Raw genomic sequence first — 26,143 nt, forward strand, 5'->3', positions numbered from 1 at the left:
TTATCAAACACTAGGTGTGCATCAAGGTTTCAAGGTCCTTTTATGGAGGATTCCATCATTCAACAACCCAATCTTTACCATTTTTAGCTCAAAAATCTTCCTACACCCTTTGATAACACATGCATGTAAAATAAACAACTCTCGTGCTCAAAATTATCTTGCTAATTACCCAATTCTAGACAAAATCCGAAATTGAGGGTTAGGGTGTAGAATCTTACCTCTTAGGAGGAAAACCTAGGTGCCTCTCTTGATAATCTTCAAGGTTTTAAGTGAGAGTTGAAGAGCAATTTTGATGAATATTCACTTCTCCCTCTAGGAATGTCCAAATGACGAATGGTTTGAAGCGTTAGAAATTAGACTCAAAGGGCTTTACTTTGATAGATATATCACCTCATATGTCGTTATAGTTTGGTAGCAGTATGCGTTTGAAGTAGGATATTGTGTGAATTGAGACATCCTTTCCACTTAATGTATCATACTTGTTCCACACGAATTCTTTCCATTCACAAAACTCCTTAGTATGTTTCAACACACCTTAAACATATAACTTTTATTTCGAAATAATGTGGTTTTATCCCATGGGTCTCCTTCAATACTCTATCACGTTATTCCCAAATACCGTTGGCGTACTTTAAAATATTAAATCATTAGAAAATTTTTAACGGGGCCTTATAATAAATGGGAAGATCTGGGTTTTTTTTATGCAACAGTAGTATGGGGGCTAGTGATGGACTCTCATCAGCAAGTTACTATCAAATTGTATCATCATTACATTGGGCAATACATTATGTGTACTTTTGTATATGCTAAATGTTCTTCTTTGGAGAGATTGGAGTTGTGGGATAATCTTTATTGTCTTGCAAGTGATATGGAGTTTCCTTGGATGGTAGGTGGAGATTTTAATATGTTGCTTCATGAAGATGAGAAGATAGGTGGGCGTCCAGTCCATCCTCCTGAGTATGAAGACTTTGATTTTTTTGTGAATTCAAGTGGGTTGTTTGATCTAGGCTACAAGGGCAGTCCCTTCACTTAGTGGAATGGAAAGCCAAATGTAGAATGTATTTCCAAGAGGTTGGATAGAATCCTTGTGAACTTTCCTTTCCATAATTTGTTTCCTACTATTGAAGTTGAACACCTCATTAGAACTGGCTCAGATCATGCTCCTTTGCTGATGAGTTGTGTTGAATTAATGTCTAATTATATTAAGCCTTTTAAGTTCTTAAACTTTTGGACTAAGCATGAGAATTTTAAAGAGGTTGTGAGGCAGAATTGGTTTGCAGACTTCCTTAGTGATCCTTTACTCACGTTCAAACAGAAATTGAAGAGGGTGAAGGATGCATTTTCTAAATGGAGCAAGGATATCTATGGATATATTTTCAAGCAACTTGAAATCAGGTAAGATATTGTAAGGGTGAAGGAGATGCTATTGGAAGAAGATCCAACTATGGAGAATAGAATTGTTTTACAAAAAGCTCAAGCTTAATTAAAGAGTTACCTAAGTATTGATGAGCAGTATTGGAAGCAGAAGGCTGGTATGACATGGTTCACTGAAGGAGACAAGAACACTAGATTTTTCACAGTCATGTAAATGGCAAGAGGTAGAAGCTACAGCTGAAAAGGATTCAAGAGTGTAATGGAGCATGGGAGCGTGTTACCATAGATTTCATTGTCGGCCTCCCGCGGACTTAGATGAAATTTTACTACCTACTCTTCTCACCAAGTCATCACACTTCATTCCGGTTGTGACTACCTACTCTTCAGAGTAGCTGGCCCAGATTTATATCCGTGAGATTGTTCGTCTCCATGATGTGCCGGTGTCCATTATCTCCGATCGAGGCACGCAGTTTACATCTTATTTCTGGAGAGCCGTACATCATGAGTTAGGCACACGGGTTGAGTTGATTATAGCATTTCAACCCCAAATGGACGGGCAATCCGAGCATACCATTCCGATCTTGGAGGACATGATATGTGCTTGTGTTATGGATTTTGGAGGTTCATGGGATCAGTTTCTATATCTTGCAAAGTTTGCCTACAACAACAGATACCAATCGAGTATTCATATGGCTCCGTATGAGGCCTTATATGGTAGGCGGTGTCATTCTCCAATTGGTTGGTTTGAGTCGGGGGAGGCTAGGTTGTTGGGCACTAATCTGGTTAAGGATGCCATGGAGAAAGTCATGTTGATTCAAGATTGACTGCATACAACATAGTCTAGACATAAGAGTTATACTGATCGGAGAGCTCATGATGTAGCATTTATGGTTGTATAGAGGGTTTTGCTTCGAGTTTCACCTATGAAGGGTGTGATGAGGTTCGGGAAGGGGGAGGTGGCCTATAAACTTGCATTGCCACCCAACTTATCGGCAGTTCACCTGGTGTTCCATGTTTCCATGCTTCGAAAGTTTTACGGTGATCCGTCCCATGTATTACATTTTAGCCCAGTCCAATAGGACAAGGATTTGGTGGCCATTTTGGACATGCAGGTCCGAAAGTTGAGGTCAAAGAACATTGCTTCAGTGAAGGTTCAATGGAGTGGTCAACCAGTCGAGGAGGTGACTTGGGAGACCGAGCATGATATATGTACCCATTATCCTCACCTTTTCAGCACTTCAGGTATGTCTTTATACTCATTCGAGGACAAACATTTGTTTTAAAAGGGGGAAAACATAACCACCCGATCGGTCATTTTGAGTATTGTAGCACCGTTCCCCTATTTATTGCCTCTTCTATGTTCATTTATGGTTATATGACTTGTCGGGGTAGTTGATTTGGTTTTGGGTGAGTTGCAAAGTGAATAGGGACACTTAGTCCCAAGGTTGGAAGCATAAGTGCAAGCATATGTGTAGACGACTCTGGAATGGTATTTTGATGGTTTCGATAGCTTTGTATGGTGATTTTAGACTTGGGCGTATGTCCGAATGTCGATTCAGAGGTCCGTAGGTTAACTTGGTGCTTTTGGCAAAAGTTGGAAAGTTCAAGGTTTGAAGGTTGATAGGTTTGACGGAGGGTTGATTTTATTGATATCGGACTCGGATTGTGATTCTGAGAGTTTGTATATGTCCGTTGTGTCATTTGAGACTTGCATGCAAACTTTGAGCTCATTCGGAGTTGATTTGATATGATTCGGCATTAGTTTTAGAAGTGGAATGATCATTGGTTCAATAGGCATGAATTGGGGTGCAATCCATAGATTTGATATTGTTTGATGTGATTTAAAGCCTCTAGTAGGTTCGTATTGTGTTTTGGGACTTGATGGTATGTTCGGACGGGGTCCTGGGGTCCCCGTGTGTGTATCGGGTTGAGTTCGGACCTATTGGAGACTTGGAGTATATTTTATGCATGCTGTGTTCTAGTGTTACCGCACCTGCGAGGGTATGGCCGCAGGTGCGGCCCATTGGCCACATATGCGAGATGCGGCTAGGTGATCTGAGACCACATGTGCAGATAGGTTTGCGCAGCTGCGCCATCGTAGAAGTGGTTGTTTCTCCGAAGATGCGGAATTGTACTGTTGGCAAGAGACCACAGGTGCGATCGTTTTTCCGCATAAACAATGCGCAGATGTGCGTATTGTTTCGCAGAAAAGGAATTTCCAGAGTCAATGAGGGGCCGCATCTATGATGATTTTTCCGCAGATGCGGCAATTGCTGGGCAGAAATAGGCTAGATCGAGGGTTTTATTTCATTTCCCACTTTTTGAGTTAGAGAGCTCGGTTTTGGGCGATTTTGGAGGGGATCTTCAAGGTTTGGATCGGGGTAAGTGTTTTCGAGTTAGATTTGTTCATTATTCATGATTTCATCTTTGGATTTTTTTAAAAACTTTCATAAATCACAAATTGAGGTTTTGAAGTCGGAATTGGATAATTTTAGTATGGTTGGACTCGTATTGGAATGGGAGTTCGGAATTTATAAGTTTGGTCAGGTTTCGAGGTACGTGCCTGGAATTGACTTTTTGATTTTCTTTAAAGATTGAAATTTTATTATCCAAAATTGCTTCATATGGCTTGTATTTATGTTATTAAGTTATTTGACTAGATTCGAGCCGTCCGGAGTTAGATTTACGCGGGAAGATCTTATTAGTGGATTGATTTAGCTTACTTGAGGTAAGTATCTTGCTTAACGTTGTGTGAAAAAACTACCCCTTAGGATTTAGGTTAATTGTGTTATTTGAATTATATGGAAGACGTATACACGAGGTGGCAAATTTGTACACGAGCTTATATGTAGTATTTTTACCGGTTTAGACTCTCAGGCACTTTCATGCATTTAATTAATATTTTCATATCATGTTATATCTTCCCTTGTTAAAGTACTCTTATATGCTTTACTTGATGTTGTCAACATATGTTCTATCTTTTGTTGTCAAACTTGCTCTTATATGCTTTAATTGATGTTGTTTCCTCTCTTATTGTCATGTTACCTCTTTTATTGTCGAGTTATTCTTATTTGGAGTTGTGATTACATGATGTCTTATCGTGTTAAGTTATTCTCATGCATTTAGATATACTTACCATTTCATACTATCTCTTTCATTGTTAAGATTATGTTGTACATTTAAATTGGAAATTGTCATTTCGTGGAAAAACCATCATTTGGGTTATTGAGTTGAAGTCGTGAAAGATATTAACACATTGAGGTTGAAGTTGTTAGTTATTGATATATCTTCCTTTGTTGAGTATTTCTCATTCATTTTGTTAATTTGAGATTTTTCTACACATTGTGGTTGAGTCATGGGCTATGTGTTCTGTTAACATTATTATTGTGATTTTGGAAAGCTGTGGCATATGGGAACGTATGGTGCGAGATGTTATTGTGTTGTAATATTGATGCGCATGCAGTGATATAAGGATAGGGGTTGATGTGCATGCGGCGACATAAGGTAAGATTTATGTGCGTGTTGCTAGTAAGGGAATTACTTGAAGCCACACGGCGACATAAGGGGGCTAAAGTGCGTGTAGCTATTTCGAAAAACAAAATTCAAAAATCTAAATGTAAGGCTCACGCGGTGATATAAGAAAAAGTTGTGATTGTGAATTGTGAAATGAGGTTATGAGGTGTGGTACCTCGGTTGTGATTATTGTTGTACATTCTATGTTTAAAAGGCTTGTTGGTTGAAAAATTCTTGTTGTTTTCTTCGTTGTCTTAATTGTATTTGATTACTTGTTGTTCTCATGATGTGTTCACTTCTGGTTGCTTTTACCGCCTTAATTTCTGTTGTTAGCTTACATTATGGTACTACTTTATTGTCATTATTTCCTTGCTTCCCATTAGTAAACTATACTATGCTCTATTTAGTTTTCTTATCCTAGTAGGTGTCTTGACCTGGCCCCGACACTACTCTACCGAGGTTAGACTTAATACTTACTGGGTACCGTTGTGGTGTGCTCATCCTACGCTTCTGTACTTTTTTTGCAGATCTAGGTACATCTGCTCATGTCGGACGCTAGTGATCGTACAGTTATTTTCGGAGACTTCAAGGTATACCTGCTCGACGCTCACAGGTCTCAGAGTCACCTTCTGCTATTTCTTTTACCACTGATTATCCTATCATCAAACAATGTTGTATTAGAGAGTTCAGTACATTCTGTAGAGTTTATGACTCAGTTCCACCGATTTTAGGGATTATGTTACTGATGTTCTGTTTTGGAGTTATTATGAGCATTATCGGTTTATTTAATTTTTTTAGTTTGTTATTTATGTTAAGCTATCAATAAATGTTAGGCTTACCTAGTCTTAGATACTAGGTGCCATCGCGACATCCTAAGGTGGTAAAGTGGGGTCGTGACAACATCGTGTCATGACCTTAACTAAGGCACTTGTTGGGGGGGGGGGGGGACAACACAACTTTACTGCTTACTTTGTTTTTTTTTTATTTGTTTACCTTTATTATTGTGTTATTTTTTGTAATATAAATTTTGAATTTATAGGAGAATGGGAAGTAAAGACATTGGAAGGATGCCACATCAAGCCAGGTGGTTGGAACTAAGTGTGGGTTACCCGCATAAAGGACTATGCCCGGGAGAAGTCTGAGTACCCCATGACCTGCTAATGCTTCGGCCTTTGGCCCTCCAGGGAGTTTCTTTTATCCTGATTATTATTTCTGGTGTGCATTGGGTATAATGCACACATTTAAGTATGGGATGAGGAGATTTTCCAAGTGAATTTCTATGATATTTTAGTTTCGTTAGTTTAACTGAAAGAAAACAAAATTCAAAAATATCATAATTATTTTTTGACCTATCCTGACGATGAATCTCAAGGACAACTTTCTTGAGGGATTAAGGTCCAATGAAAAAATCTAGAAATATTTTCTTTTTTAGTTAGTCGTAGGTAGATAATAATATCCCTTATTTTTTTTTTGGTCAACGATTCTTTTTCAAGGGATGTAGCTTGAACCGGGTATGTTTGCCTTTTAGAATAGGATTGAAAGAAGAAGACTGGAGTGCTCCTATGTGCCTTTTGACCTGTTTTATGCTAGCACAATTAGGCCTTAGCATGCGAATTACCTTCCCAACATTGTTTTATGAAATTTGATGCCGTAAATAGATTGAACATCATGTTTGTGATTCTTGACTCATTGTTCATGTAATGCTTATTGCTTAATATTTCTTGACAATGTGTTTATTGGCTTTAACCCGAGAGTTAGAAAGGAACCGTCCCGAATGGGGTCATGTGCATTGTGTGATGTGAGGTCTTCATTATATTATGTGTTATCCTATATTAGTCTAGAACTTGTTCGTTTGTTAATCAAAGAGAAATAAAGTAAGCTTTGTAAGTCTAGGAGATGATGTAGGCGTTTCTTGGATTGTCCATTGAGCTTTTATGTCGCCATAAATAAAATTATCCTTATATATCTCATTTGAGCCTATAAACCTTTTCTTTGGTGCCACATTACAAGTAGAATCCCATTTTGATCTTAATTGAAATTTGTTTAACCTTTATCTTTGAAAGCACTTAAGTCGCTTGAAGAATAAGGTGATAGTTGGGGTAGCATTTGAGTGGAACCACAGAAAGGCCAAAAGGTGCACGTACGTTGTGAAGGATCATTAGACGGGCAAACTAAATTTATGAAGAGTGTTGAAGAAAAAAAAAAGAAAAGAAGAAAAAGAACAACAAAGAAAATACAAAAAGAGAAGATAAATGGAAAATTGAAAGTACTCTTCCTATTATTCTTAATCTGGGCTAGTAAATATATAGATGTTCCTAAAGAAGACGGGCCAAATTGTATATCGTTTCGTAGCTATCATGTCCCAAATCCCACTATAGGTTGTGATAGCGCCCAACGCCGTCGTTAGGCAAGCCAACAACTAGTCAATGCGTCAATATTAAATCCAAAATACATTTTAAAATAATTAAAGAATTAAAGAGTGAAAGTTCGTTCGTTTTCATAAAAAGTATAAAAGTTATTATTTTAAATGTTCGAATGTGGTCGAAATATAAACCCGAAATTATACAGAATACAACACGAGCAAAAATCTAAATTCCAAAAATCCGGTGTCACAAGTGCATAAGAATCTACTATAATATATAGTACTATTACACAACTGTCTGAAATAGAAAATAAACGAAATACAATAAATGGGTAAGACGGGGACTCCACGTGCTTCTGATCGTAACATAAGGAGAACCTCACCACAAGTCTCCTCAGCAACTGCACCGACACGCCCAAATGACCACCAAATATATCTGTCTCAGTACCTGCACAATCAGTGCAGAAGTGTAGCATAAGTACGTAAATTAACGCGTACGAGTAAATATCTAACATAACCCCGAAGAAGTAGTAACGAGGGGTCGACATCGACACTTATTTGTGGTCCAGTAAATCAAGTACAGTTAAAAGTAGACTGGTATGAAGCATGGTAAGTAGACAGTGAAAACAGATATAGGTACACAATACGATCCTCAACTGAACAGTAAACACCAAGTCCTCAAATACCGGATACATCCTCAAATGGAATACGTAATGGTCAACACCCGTTCAACAGTCATATCTCAAGTCAGGAAAACTCATAAGTATGCTGACTCCTTATAAAATATTTCGCACGATTCTGCCGAGGCAAGCGGCCCGATCCCATAAGAGTAAAGGCACGAATTCCTACTGTGGCGTACGGTCCGATCCCATAATAGTTGTGTACATACATTGCCAAGGTCGTACAGCCAGATGCGTGGATGCATCTCAAATATACTGCTGAGACGAACGACCCGATCACATAATGATATTGCTCAAGCGTTCAGCCCGATCCCATAGGAATAGTGAAGATTTGACGGGTCACTGGCCCCACTCACGAATGTATGTGTGAGTTGTGAAATTCAAGAACTTTTGGACAAATACGTTCAACATGGGAGAAATCTGTAAAAGGAAGTGTAATCTCTACTGCTACTCAAGTAGCTCACCATCTATCACAAATCGGAAATCTGATACTTTACACAAGTCTAGTCTCAGGCAAAAAAATAAAGTAAAGCAATTAAACAGGCGAGAATAACTTAGATATTACAATTAAGGCATGGCGTGAGTCTAAATCTACCCGGACCTAATCGGGAGTTCTAGCCTCATTACCTCATACGTGCTTAGCCGCCACAACATGTAGAACATAACAAATACAACACCTACGGGGTAGTTTCCCTCTCACAAGGTTAGACAAGAGACTACCTCGCTCTGAATTCCGATAACCGTCTCCAACGCCTCTCTGACACCTCCAACCGATTCCAAAGGATCTGAAACTAATCAAACAACGTGTATAACAATCAAAATATACTCCAATACTCATAATTTAACAATTTCCAACTCCGGTCAAAAAGTCAACAAAGTCAACCACGGGCCTACGTTCCCGGATTTCAAAATTTCTCGAAGACAACATTACCCATAACACCATGAAGTCAAATATATAATTTATTACTAATTCCATGTCCAATTTCATGGTCAAAATCCAAAAATATAAATTTTAGGTTTTTCTTCAAAAATCTCACAATTTCTATAAAATTCCATATTTAAGTCCATATATGATACTTGTATTTAACTTCCAACAAGTGGGAATAACTTACCTCATGATAGATGATGAAAATCTCCCCACAAAGAGTTCCGAAAATCGTCTAACCAAGTGAAATATGAGAGAAATGGGCTAAGTCCTGAAATAAAAAGCATTCTGCTAGACTATCCTTCTTCGCGAACGCGGCATATCCCTCGCATTCGCAAAGCACCACCAGATCCAGCTTCAAACTTATTCTTCGTGAATGCGAGACAAGACTCGCCAATGCGATGCTCTACTGGGCGACACTTCGCGAACGCAACACCTATATCACAAGCGCGTAGAACAAATTTCCACCAGCTCAAAATCCTTCTTCCCGAATGCGTGCTCCCCACCGCATTCGCAAAGAACAACACTAGAACCAGCGCCAGGAGTTGCAAGACAAGGAAAAATGACCTGATACCACTCCGAAGCCCAACCGAGGCCCCTGGGACCCCTTCCAATCACACCAACAAGTCCCAATACCTTATCCAAACTTATCCAAAGGCTTGAAAAACTACGAATAACATCAAAACCACAAATCGACGATCAAAACCTTTTATTAACTTTCAAACATTAAAACTTCGTCAAACGCGTCTGAATATCACTTAAACATTTCGAGATGACGCCAAATTTTATGTGCAAGCCACAAATCACAATACGAACCTATTCCAAGGCTCGGAATCCCAAGCGGACATCAGTAACACCAAAGTCCACTTCATATCAAACTTAGGAAATTATAAAACCTGCAAAATGATAACTTTCCACAACAAGCACTGAAATGCTCTCGGACCATCCGATACTCAATTTGAACATACGCACAAATCCAAAATCATTATACAAACCTTTTGGAACCTTCAAATCCCGATTTCGGGGTCGTTTACAGACCTTGTTATACTCGTTCGGCTTAAAGCTTCCGAATTGAGGATTATTCTTCCAAATCAACTTCGAACTTCTTGAAAATCGAAATCAAGCACGCGTGCAAGTCATAATAAATAGAGTGAAGCTGTTTACGGCCTCAAACCACCGAACGACGTGCTAAATCTCAAAACGACCGCTGGGTCGTTACATTCTCTAACACTTAAACATATGTTCGACCTCGAGCGTGCCAAGAACTGTTCTAAAGTCGTCGAAATCACTGTATAACACCCTGTGTACCTACTCGTGCCACCGAAACCCAAATGCACACATTAGTTTAACCAAAACTCATGATCCCTCCTGGTACCTTAGCCCACAAGCCTTAGAACAAAATTCCAACATCCAAAATTCTCTATAAGGTCCGATTATAACATACGTACGTCGTATCAACCGCAACACGCTGTACCAAAACATGATCATGCACCCATGCTGAAATCACACAATGTATTGCATTATTCGTATGCCCGTCATAACATCATCCAACCATGATAGCTGCAAACTCACGAACATGATGCCCGTAATATATCTCATAACACATATAAGCCTTGTTCCGACCCTCGTAATACTGCAACAATGAAGAGATGTGTAGAAAATCATAACCGCCTGCCCAATCAATAACTCATGGAGTCTTTCTGCTTGACAAGAACCATTGCCTCATTCTGAACTGATTAGTGGCATTTTCCCTATAATATTTATTCAGGTCTAACAACCTCGTCGCACCCAGTACAAGCTACTCGGCCAGTATGCCACCTAAAATACCGTCTAAACTATCATACAACATCATGAATGCACCAATTAGCCAGAACTCGAACATAACTAATAAGTAAAAGAGAGTCCGAGTACAGAACTATCCATCCCTCGTAACGAATAAAACAACCACGTGAAACGCTATGAACCTAACTTAGAGATGAGAAGCAAAACACAAGAAATAAGTATAAGGAACTCAACTCAACATCTCACTGTTGCGGGATGTAACCCGATCCACACATGGTACCGTTGCGGCGTGCAACCTGATCCAAACATCCTACCCGTGGAGGCGTGTCACCCGATCTACACACAACAATTAATAAGGAAATACTCATTGAGCCAAAATGCTCATACATGCTAAACACACATATATCAACCACCAGCACGCAAGGTGCATAGACCCAACCCTAGGGAGACGAATAGCATCATGTGCAACAAAAGGCCACGCATGACTAAGGTGTAATAGACAACCAGTATCTCGAGAGACATTTTTGCTCATATAACACCACAAACTACATAGGATCACAACACGCGTGTGAATAATCAAGTCGTCTCACACCTACATGGCATAAAAGAGTAGCGCCTGAAATAGACGAAGGCAGGAATAACATCCACCACACCCTAAGACCTATCCATAAGTAATGCTACGCTGAATAAGCATATATGATTTGGTATAAAATATACATTCTCATTAGGCCTACCCACGGACCTCAAAGCCGATTTCGATCATTCCCAAATAGGTCAATAACCTTCCAAAGATCCACAATGACCCTATCCCTGACACATACGATCAATCGTCAAAACAAGAACAAACTTCCACTGTCCCCAACTAAGGGACAAGGCGTCTCTCAGACATAAACTATCCAATTAGCGATAGTACCGGAATTTTCATACCTGATTTCAATATCTACCACATAAATGACTGACACGTTGCACTTATACAATCATCCCTCAGAAGATACTCCCATGACCTTCCGTACCAGGTAGCAAAATCTGTACATCCATGGCTACCACCCATACTATTTCTGTAATGCAAATCAAGAATCCCCAATTCAATACACAATGCCTGTTCCACTGAACACCATTCTTAAGAGACACTAAAATAGCGCCAGCATACTCTAAATAGTTGAAATCCTTCCCCGCTCCTCCGAGCTCATGACATCCCAGTAAAACTAAATCGCAACCTTGATCCTTCAATTTTAATTCCACACCGCTCACTGCACCTATTATGCTATTACGTGAGAGTGCAGAACCCCATCAAAAATACTAAACTACCGGTGGAATAAACACTTCACCGGATAGAACCTTTCGCTTAACTCATTTCGGAAGGAAAGTCGCAATACTCAACCAACTTCCCATAACCGTAGAAGACACGAACCTCAAGTCATGGCCCAAATAGCCATAATTCCTTTGCGACCCATTTACACACAACAAAACCAACAGTATCAAATACCTCAAAATCAATCAAATTACGGAGACTGCCAAGCCCGCAAGTATAGGCATGAAACACCTGTATAGCCTTACCACACCGAACAAACCAATCATTTCCTTAACCATGCCGATCCAAACCACTACTAGACTGATTTATCTTCTTCTGATTTCCCTTTGACTTGCCTACAAGGTAACATCTCTCTCTTTACCAGCACACTATGGATCCTAATTAACACTTATCCCCAGCGACCCCAAATCGCAAGACCGCCTCGCCTCAATTCCCATAAGCCACTTTATACTCTCCTCATGCACTTAATAGTATCTCCATCTGATACACCCATTCTGATTAGATCCTCTGTGAATTCGAAGGCATATCTCCCATTTCTCTAACACTGCACCACAGACCCGATGATAACACAGAAATACTCCAAGTACCCTTCACACTGTTCTCGAAACCCAATCCTAAGCCACATGACGAACCCGAATATCCTTAAGCACCACACCTTAAATTTCGAATCCACTAGAACCATTATTGAGATTTGCCCACTCTAATCTAGTCTCGATTATATAACCAAACAACTAGTACTCTGTTAGCACATGAACACTCCAAAGAAGAAACCGGATGAATCCTTTCCTATTGTACATCACATCTCCTAGAAGTATAGGAGTTGAGTCATTCTGCAATCTTCATGTGTCAATAAAGATACAAGTAGTACCCATCTACCAAATCCCTTGTTCAAATTTCCCCTGTTGTTTTCTTCCCTTAGTCATAACTAATCCACCAACGTACTGATAACAAGAAACTACAAAGGCACGTAACCACGTGACCCAAATCATAGACGCTAGGCTACTCCCATTTAGCTTTGAGCCACAATCACATAAATCCAGAACCCACAATGACTTACCATGATCTCACACAGTTACTCAGCCAAATTCTCACAAGCTCTTGTTGCACTAATTGTGGCATGCCCCGAATTACCAACCCCAAACGCACACTCAACCTCTTGATAGTCGCACCATCTTCTTCACGTGATCCAAGCCCACATCGTAGAACATGCATCCCATTTTATATAAGGCAGAACTCTTTATAGGAACTTCATCAGAAGTCATGCAACCCCTAACCTTCACACAAGAGATAGCCCACCAGTGCATCCTCATATCGACATCCTCCAACGACATTGCCCTAGACAACCACCACAAAGCTAGTAAATCCTTCATAATCCCATACTCGTCCACCAAATTAAGTGTATGTTCATTTCCCATTAACATCAACTGAAGGCCCAATAAAACGTTTGAAACTCAAAGTCTAATAGCATCCCAAAACATTAATCAAGCACCCATATTCCTCAAACTTCCAAGAAAACTCTTTTCGTCACATTCAAACTTCCTGAGTACAGAAGCCACCACTCTAAACGAAATACATAGACTTAGTCATTTGTCCACCACGACCCCAAATCGCTCTAAACTTTCTCAAAGCATATGGATATCCTACCACAGTATCCATATGACACGCTGCCACTCCCACTCCAGTTAAACCATCTTCCTAAGCAACTACTAGACCTCTGATGTTCATACTTGACATGCTAACAATTCAACCACCGCCATACATATCCAACCATGTCGCTTCTCATCATCTGCTTCCGGTCTTGCCACTCCAAATCACGATAAATTTCTGTAGCATTCGAATAAATAGATTTCCATGAACTCTAAGCCTCCTTATGACCGTCTTTCTCTAGTCGTCAATACAAGAAACACTGATTCAACCCTGAAGCCGCCACACACCACCACCTGTGATAACTGATTATTAGGTACCATTCCGCAACCCCGTGCCCTCAAAGGCAAACAAATGAAGACCACCATGCTAACGAGCCTAATGCATTCAAACAAGGACGATGACACCACAACATAAACGAGAATTCCACCAAGTCCAGATATAACTAATCTCATAACTCTAACAACCAATGCCTGGACATCTATAGTCCAATTCCCTCATCTCGCTGGAATTAAACACTGAATCCTCCAATCACGAATCGAACAAGCACTCTCTAGAAGCATTCACTACCGCAACACATAAGTAAGCACCCTACCATTTACACCAGCACTGCATGCTAACAACACATGAAAATCACAATACATTGTGCATAACCTCAAACCTTAGGCAACACTAACACTAGGCTGAAATGACAGAACACTTCTCCATAAGGCGACGATAATAGTTTGCATGTATATGCTGGGAAAACATCCTGTAGCACGTCTGTAGCATCTTCATAACTCATCGGTGCCAAACTGATATCGAATGCTCGACATCGCGAACAAATAAGTAGGAAGGAACTGGAGGTATAAGCCTCAACGAAATAAAATCGCACGACAAGGAATCAAGAAAAGGGAAGTTCTCCTAATAGTCCTGTAGCCTCTCGAAGATAAGTACAGATATCTCCATACCGATCCGCAAGACTCTAATAGACTTGCTCATGACTCGTGAGACCTAAGTGAACCTACTACTCTGATACCATGCTGCCACGACCCAAATCCCACTATAAGTTGTGATGGCGCCCTATGTCATTGTTAGGCAAGCCAAAAACTAGTCAGTGCGTCAATTAAATCAAAAATGCATTTCAAAACAATTAAAGAATTAAAGAGTGAAAGTTTGTTAATTTACACAAAAAGTATAGAAGTTATTATTTTAAATGTCCGAATGTGGTCGAAATACAAACTTGACATTACACAGAATACAACACGACCAAAAATCTAAATCCCCAAACCCCGGTACAACAAGTGCATGAGAATCTATTAGAATATATAGTACTGTTACACAACTTTTTGAAATAGAAAATAGACGGAATACAATAAATAGGTAAGATGGGGACTTCGTGTGTTGCGGATCGTAACATAAGGAGAAGCTCACCATAAGTCTCCTCAGCAACTGCGTCTATACGACCAAATGACCACCAAATATACCTGTCTCAGTACCTGCACAATCAGTGCATAAGTGTAGCATGGGTACGTAAATCAATGCATACCTAGTAAGTATATAGCCTAACCCCGGAGAAGTAGTGACGATGGGTCGACATGGACACTTAGTGGTCCAATAAATCAAGTACAGTAAAAAGTAGATAGGTATGAAGCATGGTAAGTAAATGGTGAAAAGAGATATAGGTACATAATACGATCCTCAACTGAACAGTAAACACAAAGTCCTCAAATACCGGATACTTCCTCAAGTGGAATACGTAATGGTCAACACCAGATCAACGGTCACATCTCAATTCAGGCATGAATTCAGGCACGATTATGCCGAGGTGAGGGGCCCGATCCCATAAGAGTAAAGGCATGAATTCCTATCGTGGCGTACGGCCCAATCCCATAATAGTCGTTTACATATACTGCCGAGGTCGTACGTCCCTATCCATGGATACATCTCAAATATATTGTCGAGGTGAATGACCCGATCCCATAATGATACTGCCGAGTCATTTATCCCGATCCCATAGGAATAGTGAAGATTTGACGGGTCACTGGCCCCACTCATGAGTATATGTGTGAGTTGTGAAATTCAAGAACTTTCGGACAATCACATTAAACATGGTAGAAATTCATAAAAGAAAATGTAATCTCTACTACTACTCAAGTAGCTCACAATCTATCACAAATCGTAAATCAGATACTTTACGCAAGTCAAGTCTCACGCAAAATCATAAAGTAAAGCAATTAAACATGCAAGAATAACTCAAATATTACAATTAAGGCATGGCGTGAGTCTAAATCTACCCGAACATAATCAAGAATTGTAGCACACGCACGGACACTCGTCACCTCAGACGTGCGTAGCCCCCACAACATGTATTACATAACAAATACAACACCAACATGGTAGTTTTCCCCTCGCAAGCTTAGACAAAAGACTTACCTCACTTCGAATTCTGATAACTGGCTCTAACGCCTCTCTAACATCTCGAACCGATACCAAACGAATAGAAATTAATGAAACAACATGCAAACCAATCAAAATATACTCCAATACTCATAATTTAATAATTTATTACAAAACCAATCTCCGGTCGAAAAGTCAACAAGAGGCCCACGTGCCGGGATTCCAAAAATTCTCGAAGACAGCATTACCCATAACACCACGAACTCAAATACATAAATTTATTCCTAATTCCATATCCAATTTCGTGGTCAAAATCCAAAAATACAAATTGTAGGTTTTTCTTCAAAAATCCCACAATTTGTACAAAATTCCATGTTTAAATCCATATAGAATCCTTGTATTTAATTTACAACAAGTGGAAATATCTTACCTCATGATATATGATAAAACTTTCCCCTCAAAGGGCTCCAAATATCGCCCAACCAAGTGAAAATGTGAGAGAAATGGGCTAAGTCCCGAAATAAAAAGCATTCTGCCCAGACAATCCTTCCTCACGAACGTGGCTTGCCCCTCACGTTCGCGAAGCACAACCAGCTCCAACCTCAAACTTCTTCTTCGCAAATGCGAGACAGGGCACGCAAATGCGAGATAGGGCTCGCAAACACGATGCTCTATCGGGCAACCCTTCGCGAATACGACTCTCTTATCGCGAACGTGAAGAACAAATGATCTCTAGCTCAATCTCCTTCACGAACGCGACACCTATAACACGAACGCGTAGAACCACTGCTCAGACCTTCGCAAACGCAATGAACCTATCACGAACGCATAGAAAAAATTTCCACTAGCTCAAAATCATATTTCGCGATCGCTGCTCCCCATTGCATTCGTGAAGGACAACACCAAAACCAGCATTAGGCGTTGCAAGATAAGAAAAAATTATCTGAAACCACCCCAAAACACACCCGAGGCCTCCGGAACTCTGTCCAATCACACCAACAAGTGACAATACCTTATCCAAACTTATCCAAAGGCTCGAAACTCCACGAATAACATCTAAACCATGAATCGACGATCAAAGTTTCTCTTAACTTTCAAACATTCAAACTTTGCTGAATGCATCCGAATCACACTTAAATATTTCAAAATGGCGCAAAATTTTATGTGCAAGTTGCAAATCAAAATACGAACCTATTCCAAGGCTCGAAATCCCAAACGAACATCAATAACACCAAAGTTCACTTCTTATCAAACTTAGGAAATTCTAAAACCTTCAAAATGCTAACTTTTCACATTAAGCACCGAAACGCTCCTGGACCATCCAATACTCAACCCGAACATGCACCCAAGTCCAAAATCATCATATTAACCTATTGAAACCTTCAAATCCTGATTCCGAGGTCCTTTACTCAAAAGTCAGACTTTGGTCATCTCTTTCAACTTAAAGCTTCCGAATTTAGGATTATTTTTCCAAATCAGCTCCGAACTTCATGAAAATCAAAACCAACTATGCGTGCAAGTCATAATACATAAAGTGAAGCTGCTCAAGGCCTCAAAATTTTGAACGACATGCTAGAGCTCAAAATGACCGATCGGGTCTTTACAGTAGCTTTGCTTGAATTTTCATGAAGAGTGTGCATTTGAAAGCTAAATGTCGTGTATTAAAGTGCTTAGGAGGGTTAGTTATTATACCTAAAATATATCCTACATGTCCCTTAGCCTACATTATAATACGGAAAGACGTCATTGATCCTAGACTTTGGGTACTTAAAATTAGTAAAGACATACATTACGGGCAAGTCTATGGTTCGACCTCGAGATGTACATAAATTTCTTTGTGAGAGTGAGCGACTTATTTCTATTCATGATGTCCTTGCACACATTTAAAACTCTTAATTTGAATGTGTGGACTATATTGTTTATTATTCTTTGGTAAGGGCACATGATTTCATGATGGATATATGATGTTATCAAATTTCTCTTGTTGGGTGACTGCACGGGTTAAGAGTTCTTATTGGAAAGGAATCGTTCTTTGAGGTTGGTTGGTTCTGGACAAGTTGTTTGAATGTTCTAAATTGTTCACTTATATTTTGGCATGTGAAAGTTGGGAAGTGCATGAATACCTATGCAATGGCTTAATTGTTGGTATCAACCACGGTCATGGATGTAGTGTGTTTAATTTCTAAATATTCCTCCGATTGTATGATGTCTTATGTGGCGTTGGTGGGTTAGCAAAGTGTTAGGTTGCTCAAGGATGAGCAAGAGCTTAAGTGTGGAGTGGTGATGTTTGGCTAAAAATCTATATTTTTGCATATAATTTGCCTTACATTTTGCCTCGATCTTGTCAACTTTAGCGTTAATATTTGTCACTCGAGCTTAATTTTGGTATTTATGTGTGTAGGAGTTTATCGAATGATTTGAAAAGAGTACGCGCAAATTGAAGCCAAAATAGAAGAATTTGGAGGGAGTATGACTTTGGCGTCCAGTTTGGAGCCTAGCCCTTTTCAAAAAACCAAAGGTAGCAGAGCAAAAAAGTGAAAAAAGTTTGGCGCCCAACTTGGCATCAGGTGCCTCCCGTGGCGCTTAACCGAGAATTTATTCCTATTCGACTAGGACTTGGTTGTTTCGACCCTACACGACCCTAAAATGTATAAAAGATGTTTTAAATCTACTTTTGTTTAGGGGGGAGAGGGGGATGGTGACATTATTGGAGAGGCAAAAGTTCACGGGAACATTTGGAAGCAATGAATCATAAGACTTTTTTGTCCATTCTTCCTTAATCTATAGTTTAATGCTTTCAAATATTATCATGATTGTTAGTATGGTTATGCGTAGCTAAACTGTTATATCTAGGGTTTGATGGAACCTCTTTGGAGAATGACTTTTTGTTATGTTTAATATAATTTAGCCTCTGAATTGCCTTACTTGCTCAACTACATACTTATTTTAGTTGATTGAATGACCACCAATTAACTGTGCCTATTTATTATGTATTGCTTGGGAAAGGGTACATATTTAGGTAGTTTTTGAATAACGTCACTCCTAATGTACATGAGGAATCAATACGACGGGTTCAAAGGTGAGTTTAGGAATAACAAAGCCTTGACGTGGTCATGGTGAGCGGTAAGATAGTGCCAACTAGCGTAGTTCAGAAGAATATGTATAATAAATTGATGTAGTTACTCGAAAGAGAATTGTGACACCTGAAGTGCTCACGATCAGTAGAGAATGCTTAGGCAAAATTATAGAAGACGTGGCAGGAAAGATTCCGACAATTGGAGAACATAACTCTAGGCCTCCTTAATCTTGTCTCCAATTTCATTGCCGTTAGTTGATAATTTTGCAGCTTTTTATTATTTGTTAATTGATTAGTTAAAATAAAAATCTCAATCTTTATAATTTAGAAAATTGTTCAAACTTGTCTTGTTAATAATAGCGAATAGCTGTAGTTAAGCCTTTGTTCTCTATGGGATTTGACTCCGGACTCTTATACCAAATTATATTTGCAGCGGCCACTTATCCTTTGCAGGACTAGAGTTGGGCATGATCACCATGTAATCATTACACCTAAAAATATAAGGAGCTACTAAATAGTTTAATTTTATGTCACGACCCCAATTTCCCACCTTAGGATGTCTTGAGAGCACCTAGTCTCTAATACTAGGTAAGCCTAACATGCATAGAGAAATTGCAAAAAAAATACTAAAACCTCATATTAAACCATTACACTATTATAATAATACTCAACAGTACAATAGTCAACACTTCCCCAAAACCTGGTGGAACAGAGTCATAAGCTCTACAAGAAGATACTAATTGTCTCGTAATACAATACAATTTTAAAACAAGAAATATAGAATATCCAAAAATAGAAGGTGATTCTGAGGCATGCGGACGCCGAGCAGGTATACCTTGAAATCTCCGAAAGCAGCTAGTCAATAAATCTCTAGCGTCCAGCACGGGCAGACGTACCTGGATCCGCACAAAAATGTACAAAAGTGTAGTATGAGTACACCACAAAGCATAGTAGAGTAGTGACGAGGCCAGGTCAAGACACCTACTAGGACATGATAAACATAACAAGAATATAATAACGAGAAGTAATGGAAAGCGAAGGAATGAATGATAACAAAGCAATTTAATAACGTAAATTAATGACAGAATTGTAAGCATAAAGATAACAAGAAGGAAGCAAATAATGAGAACTACAAATAGTCAAATACGAACAAAACTGATAAGACAAGGAAAAATAAAAGCAACAAGAACTGTTCAACCAAAAACTCTTTTTAATATGAAATGCACAACAAGAATCACAACCGAGGTACCGCCTCGTATTCACATTTCACAATTTCAATCACAATCTTTCCTTATACCGCCGCGTGAGACTTACATTTAGATAGTTTTAAAAATATTTTTTCCGAAATAGCTACACCACTTTAGCCCACCTTATATCGCCGCGTGACTTCAAGTAATTCCCTTACTAGCAACACACACATAAATCCCACCTTATGTCGTTGCATGCACATTAACCCCTGTATTTATACCTCCACATGCGCATCAATATCACAACACAATAATAACTCGCACCACAAGTGTCCATATGCCACAACTTGCCAAAAATCAACAATATAAATGTTTCTACTACAAATAGCACATGGCTCAACCACAATGTGCAAAAGAATCTCAATAATAACAAAATGAATGTGAATTGCTCAATATGAAAGATATCTCAACAATTAACAACTTCAACTCAATGTGATAACGGCTTTAACAATTTCAACACCAATAACTCAACAAGAAGATATTTCACGAAATAACAATTTCAAGTAAAAGTAAGTCAACAATTAAAGATGCAACAAGGCAATAAGGAAGGCAATAACTTCAACTAAAGCATATAAGAGAAAAATAACAAGTAAGAGGTACAACATGAAGCATGTAAGGGTAGCATGTAAGAGCAAAATGACAAGAGCTAGGATAAGTGTTAACAATGTCAAATAAAGCATGTAAGGGTAGTTTAACACATGTAATAGTTGATTAACAATGAGGGATATAATATGTTACGACAATTAAATTAAAGGTATGGAAAGAGTCTAAATAACCTAAACAGGTCAATTACCACATATAACCCATGTACCCACTCGTCACCTTACGTACACGAATCCTAAGGAGTAGTCCCCCCTCCCCCTCCCCCCCATAAAGTTAGGCAAGATACTTACCTCAACTAGGCCAACTCAACCATTGAAAATAGCTTTTCCCTTAAGATTCGCCTCCACACGGCTCAAATGTAAGCAAAAATTGATTTAATATCATCAATCAATGCAACGGAAAATAATTACAATAGATAAAATTTTGATATTTACAAAATTCCCAAAAAGTCAACAAAAGTCAACCCCGGGCTCGTCCGGTCAAAACCCGGGTCCAGGGGTAGATCCCGACTACTCATAACCCCATGAATCCATATATGTGATTAGTTTTCAAATCTGAGTCTAAATTGACTCTCAAAACTCAATTCTTCAGTTTTCAAAAACTTGACAAAATTTCCCAATTTTTCCTTTTTGATTCATATAAATTTAATGTTAAATCTAAGATATATTCATGAAATATAGTTGAAAATTATTTAGAATCACTTACCCAATGTTTGTAGATGAAAATCCCCTCTCCAAATCGCCTCCTACCGAGTCTAGGGTTCTAAAATGTGAGAAATGAGACTAAATCCCGAGTTTCCAGCCCTTCAGACTTGCAGTTGTCGCAATTGCGACATGGGTTCGTCCTCGCAAATGCGGCCACTGACAGCCTAAGAGAAAGTCGCAAATGCGACATTAGCTTCACATTTACGAAGCCTGTCCTAATCACAAATGCGACACTTTTGTCGAAAATGCAAGCCTACACAATCCTGACTATATTCGCAATGGCGACCCAGGTATCGCAGTTACGACACCTGAGATCCCCCTACTATGGTCGCAATTGCGACACTGGTGTTCGCAAATGCGACACCAGAGGCATCAGCACACCAGCAGATCAATTTTAGTCCAAACCATTCTGCGACATGTCCGAAACTCATCAGAGCCCTTGGGGCTCCAAACTAAACATCCACACAAGTACAAAAATATCATACGAACTTGCTCGCGCGGTCAAAATACAAAAGTAACATCTAGAATTACGAATCGATACCAAAACGTATGAATTTCAAAGTAAGGTTCAAGAACTTCTAGAATTGCAACCAAACGTCCGAATACTATCAATTTAATTCTAAATGACACCAAAATTTCCATACTTGTTCTAAATAGCATAACAGACCTATTCCAAGTCCCAAACCGAATTCCGAACCCGATAACCAAAAGTCAACCTACGGTTAAACTTCTAAACCTCAAATTGTCAAGTTTTGGCAAAACAACACAAATCAACCTTCGGACTTCGGAATTCGATTCGGACATACACCCAAGTCCAAAATCACAATACGAATCTATCGGAGTCATTAAAATACCGCTTTGGGTTCGTTTTTACAAAAGTCAAATATTGGTCAGCATAATCAACGTAGGCTTCTAAGCCAAGAGCCAAAGGGTCTAAATCAACCTGAAATCTTCTAGGAACGAAACTAGGATAAGTGTAGTTTAAGTGTTAACAATGTAAGAGCAAAATCAGAAGTAAGAACTAGGATAAGTGTTAACAATGTCAAATAAAGCATGTAAGGGTAGTTTAACACATGTAATAGTTGATTAACAATGAGGGATATAACATATTATGACAATTAAATTAAAGGCATGAAAAGAGTCTAAATAACCTAAAGAGGTCAATTACCATATATAACCCATGTACCCACTCGTCACCTTACGTACACGAATCCTAAGGAGTAGTCCCCCCCCTCCCATAAAGTTGGCAAGATACTTACCTCAACTAGGCCAACTCAACCATTGAAAATAGCTTTTCCCTTAAGATTCGCCTCCACACGGCTCAAATGTAAGCAAAAATTGATTTAATATCATCAATCAATGCAACGGAAAATAATTACAATAGATAAAATTTTGATATTTACAAAATTCCCAAAAAGTCAACAAAAGTCAACCCCGGGCTCGTCCGGTCAAAACTCAGGTCCAGGGGTAGATCCCGACTACTCATAACCCCATGAATCCATATATGTGATTAGTTTTTAAATCCGAGTCCAAATTGACTCTCAAAACTCAATTCTTCAGTTTTCAAAAACTTGACAAAATTTTCCAATTTTTCCTTTTTGATTCATATAAATTTAATGTTAAATCTAAGATATATTTATGAAATATAGTTGAAAATTATTTAGAATCACTTACCCAATGTTTGTAGATGAAAATTCCCTCTCCAAATCGCCTCCTACCGAGTCTAGGGTTCTAAAATGTGAGAAATGAGACTAAATCCCGAGTTTCTAGCCCTTCAGACTTGCAGTTGTCGCAATTGCGACATGGGTTCGTAATTGCGAACCCTCATAATTGCGAAGAAATCCTCGCAAATGCGGCCACTGACAGCCTAAGAGAAAGTCGCAAATGCAACATTAGCTTCACATTTACGAAGCCTGTCCTCATCACAAATGCGACACTTTTGTCGAAAATGCAAGCCTACACAATCCTGACTCGATTCGCAATGGCGACCCAGGTATCGCAGTTACGACACCTGAGATCCCCCTACTAAGGTCGCAATTGCGACGTTGGTATTCGCAAATGCGACACCAGAGGCATCAGCACACCAGCAGATCAATTTTAGTCCAAACCATTCTGCGACACGTCCGAAACTCATTAGAGCCCTTGGGGCTCCAAACCAAACATCCACACAAGTACAAAAATATCATACGAACTTGCTCGCGCAGTCAAAATACAAAAGTAACATCTAGAACTGCGAATCGGACACCAAAACATATGAATTTTAAAGTAAGGTTCAAGAACTTCTAGAATTGCAACCAAACGTCCGAATACTATCAATTTAATTCTAAATGACACCAAAATTTGCATACTTGTTCTAAATAGCATAACAGACCTATTCCAAGTCCCAAACCGAATTCCGAACCCGATAACCAAAAGTCAACCTACGGCCAAACTTCTAAACCTCAAATTGTCAATTTTTGGCAAAACAACACAAATCAACCTTCGGACTTCGGAATTCGATTCCGGACATACACCCAAGTCCAAAATCATGATACGAATCTATCGGAGTAATCAAAATACCGCTTTGGGGTCGTTTTCACAAAAGTCAAATATTGATCAACATAATCAATGTAGGCTTCTAAGCCAAGAGCCAAAGGGTCTAAATCAACCTGAAATCTTCTAGGAACGAAACTAATTAACCCCGCAAGTCATAAAACCTAAATTACATATGTGTGAAGCATCAAAAGGGAAAACAGGACGCAAATAAACAAAACGACCGATCGAATCGTTACATTTCATTAACAAAACACCTTACTATACTCCTTTTCCACCGAAAATACATCCAAGCAAACATATATTTTCAAAAGAATTAGGACTATCGTTTTATCAATTGAGAAGTAACTAGAATTTTACACCTTGTTTAATTGTCTTTTGCAGTTATTTTTTACTGTCTTTTAAATTTATGTAAGGTGCATTAGGCATCAATGTATTTGCAATTTAAGAGTTCCCTAATCATTTGCCTTCATTTTTTATACAGGTAGCTGCCAAACGAATTTTCTTTTGCCTTAGTGCTGAGTCCTTTCAGTTACGCATGTCTAAGAAGTGCAAACCCAAAAACTAGTAAATTGTAAAATCCTTCAAGTTTTTTGTTGTTTTCTTGCTAACCTTATCTGTCTAAAAACACTTTCAGGTTTCCTTTAATATACTAGGAGTAAATTATAATTTGGGAGAAAGTCGCTGATGTCTTGGCTTTTTTGCCACTATATATATTGCTGTTAATATAAATCTTAATGAGCTTCATTGTGTTTTTTAGGTATAGTGTTTAGGGTCATTCAAATATTGTCCTTTCACATCTTGATAAATGTAAAGTTGAAGGATATATATATATATATATATATATATATATATATATATATATATATATATATATATATATGCCAATTACAAAAGTACTCTTATAAATTAAATTAATGTACAAAAACATAATTACAAAGTTTCTCAACAAGGTATATTGAAGATTAGAGGAGATATAAAGCGGTGAAACTATTTCAAGATTATTGGATGGTCTGTGATAAAAATTGTGAGTTTCGCGCGTAGCTTGTTAAAGCAAGAAACATTTGTAAATGCAATTCTTGAATATTACCAAAAAAATGCAATTCCTGAATATTAAGTTTTTGGTGAAAATAAATTGCAGCTCTTGAATCTTATTATGATGAGTTGGATCTTAACTAAAAAATGCAATTCTTGAATCATATTACAATGAGTTAGCATGAGTTGAACCACGTACTCCGTAAGAGGAAGAATCACTTGAGTGTTCCTAAGCATGATCAATTTTTATCATTTTGGGTAATTTGCATTTTTACCTAATATTTATATTAAACTTAACACATGCTTTGAATATTATTTATACTGTTTTAAAAAAATTATCCTCGTTAATATAGGATACACGCGCAATGCGTATAAAGCTAGTACTATATTCAAAATACGAAACCCCTTAAAAATATACCGTTTACTTTTTCACCTTTTAAAAATAGATGTTAGATTGGATAAAATCGTAATCAAATTATTTATTTAATATTTAGGAATTTGAAATAAACTAAAATTTTGCTTACTAAATCTTTCTCTATTTGAACTACTAATAGGGAGACTTTAAAATTAATTAAATTTTACCTCATATAAATCCTTTTTTTTTTGGTAACTTACTTATTTTATTAATCACCAAGAATCAATTACAAAACCATAGCAAAGCTAACAGAGCTTGCTATCAAATCTCAGGACAAAGGTCATACTCTACTCCCTAGAAACACAAACTATGCAAAAAAGACTTGTTCTTAGGAGTTACTCGATCACTACAAACATAGGCTACTTTCTTCGCAATCTGCTCCCACACTCGATTTTTTTGTTCAAAGATTCGTATGTTCCTTTCAATTAATATTTGATGAACTGCTTCTGCATACACAACTTTGAACATTTGTGCCCGTTGGGATTTCCCTCTAGAGCATTGAATTGCCCATTGTGTGAACTGTTGCCAATCCAGAGCTCCCAAGTATTGTTTCTGTATCC

The 26,143-nt window shown here is 38.4% G+C and overlaps 1 protein-coding gene across 1 annotated transcript; it reads left to right on the forward strand.

The window, feature by feature from the left end:
* The first annotated feature begins 727 nt into the window (after positions 1–727).
* LOC138902816 (uncharacterized) lies at positions 728–24,906 on the forward strand. The gene is made up of 3 exons (XM_070190717.1): positions 728–1,019; positions 1,128–1,395; positions 24,894–24,906. The coding sequence occupies exons 1-3, from the start codon at positions 728–730 to the stop codon at positions 24,904–24,906; spliced, it is 573 nt and encodes a 190-aa protein (XP_070046818.1).
* Positions 24,907–26,143: the final 1,237 nt, after the last annotated feature.

The sequence above is a fragment of the Nicotiana tomentosiformis genome, chromosome 12, assembly GCF_000390325.3.
Source record: "Nicotiana tomentosiformis chromosome 12, ASM39032v3, whole genome shotgun sequence".
Lineage (NCBI taxonomy): Eukaryota > Viridiplantae > Streptophyta > Magnoliopsida > Solanales > Solanaceae > Nicotiana > Nicotiana tomentosiformis.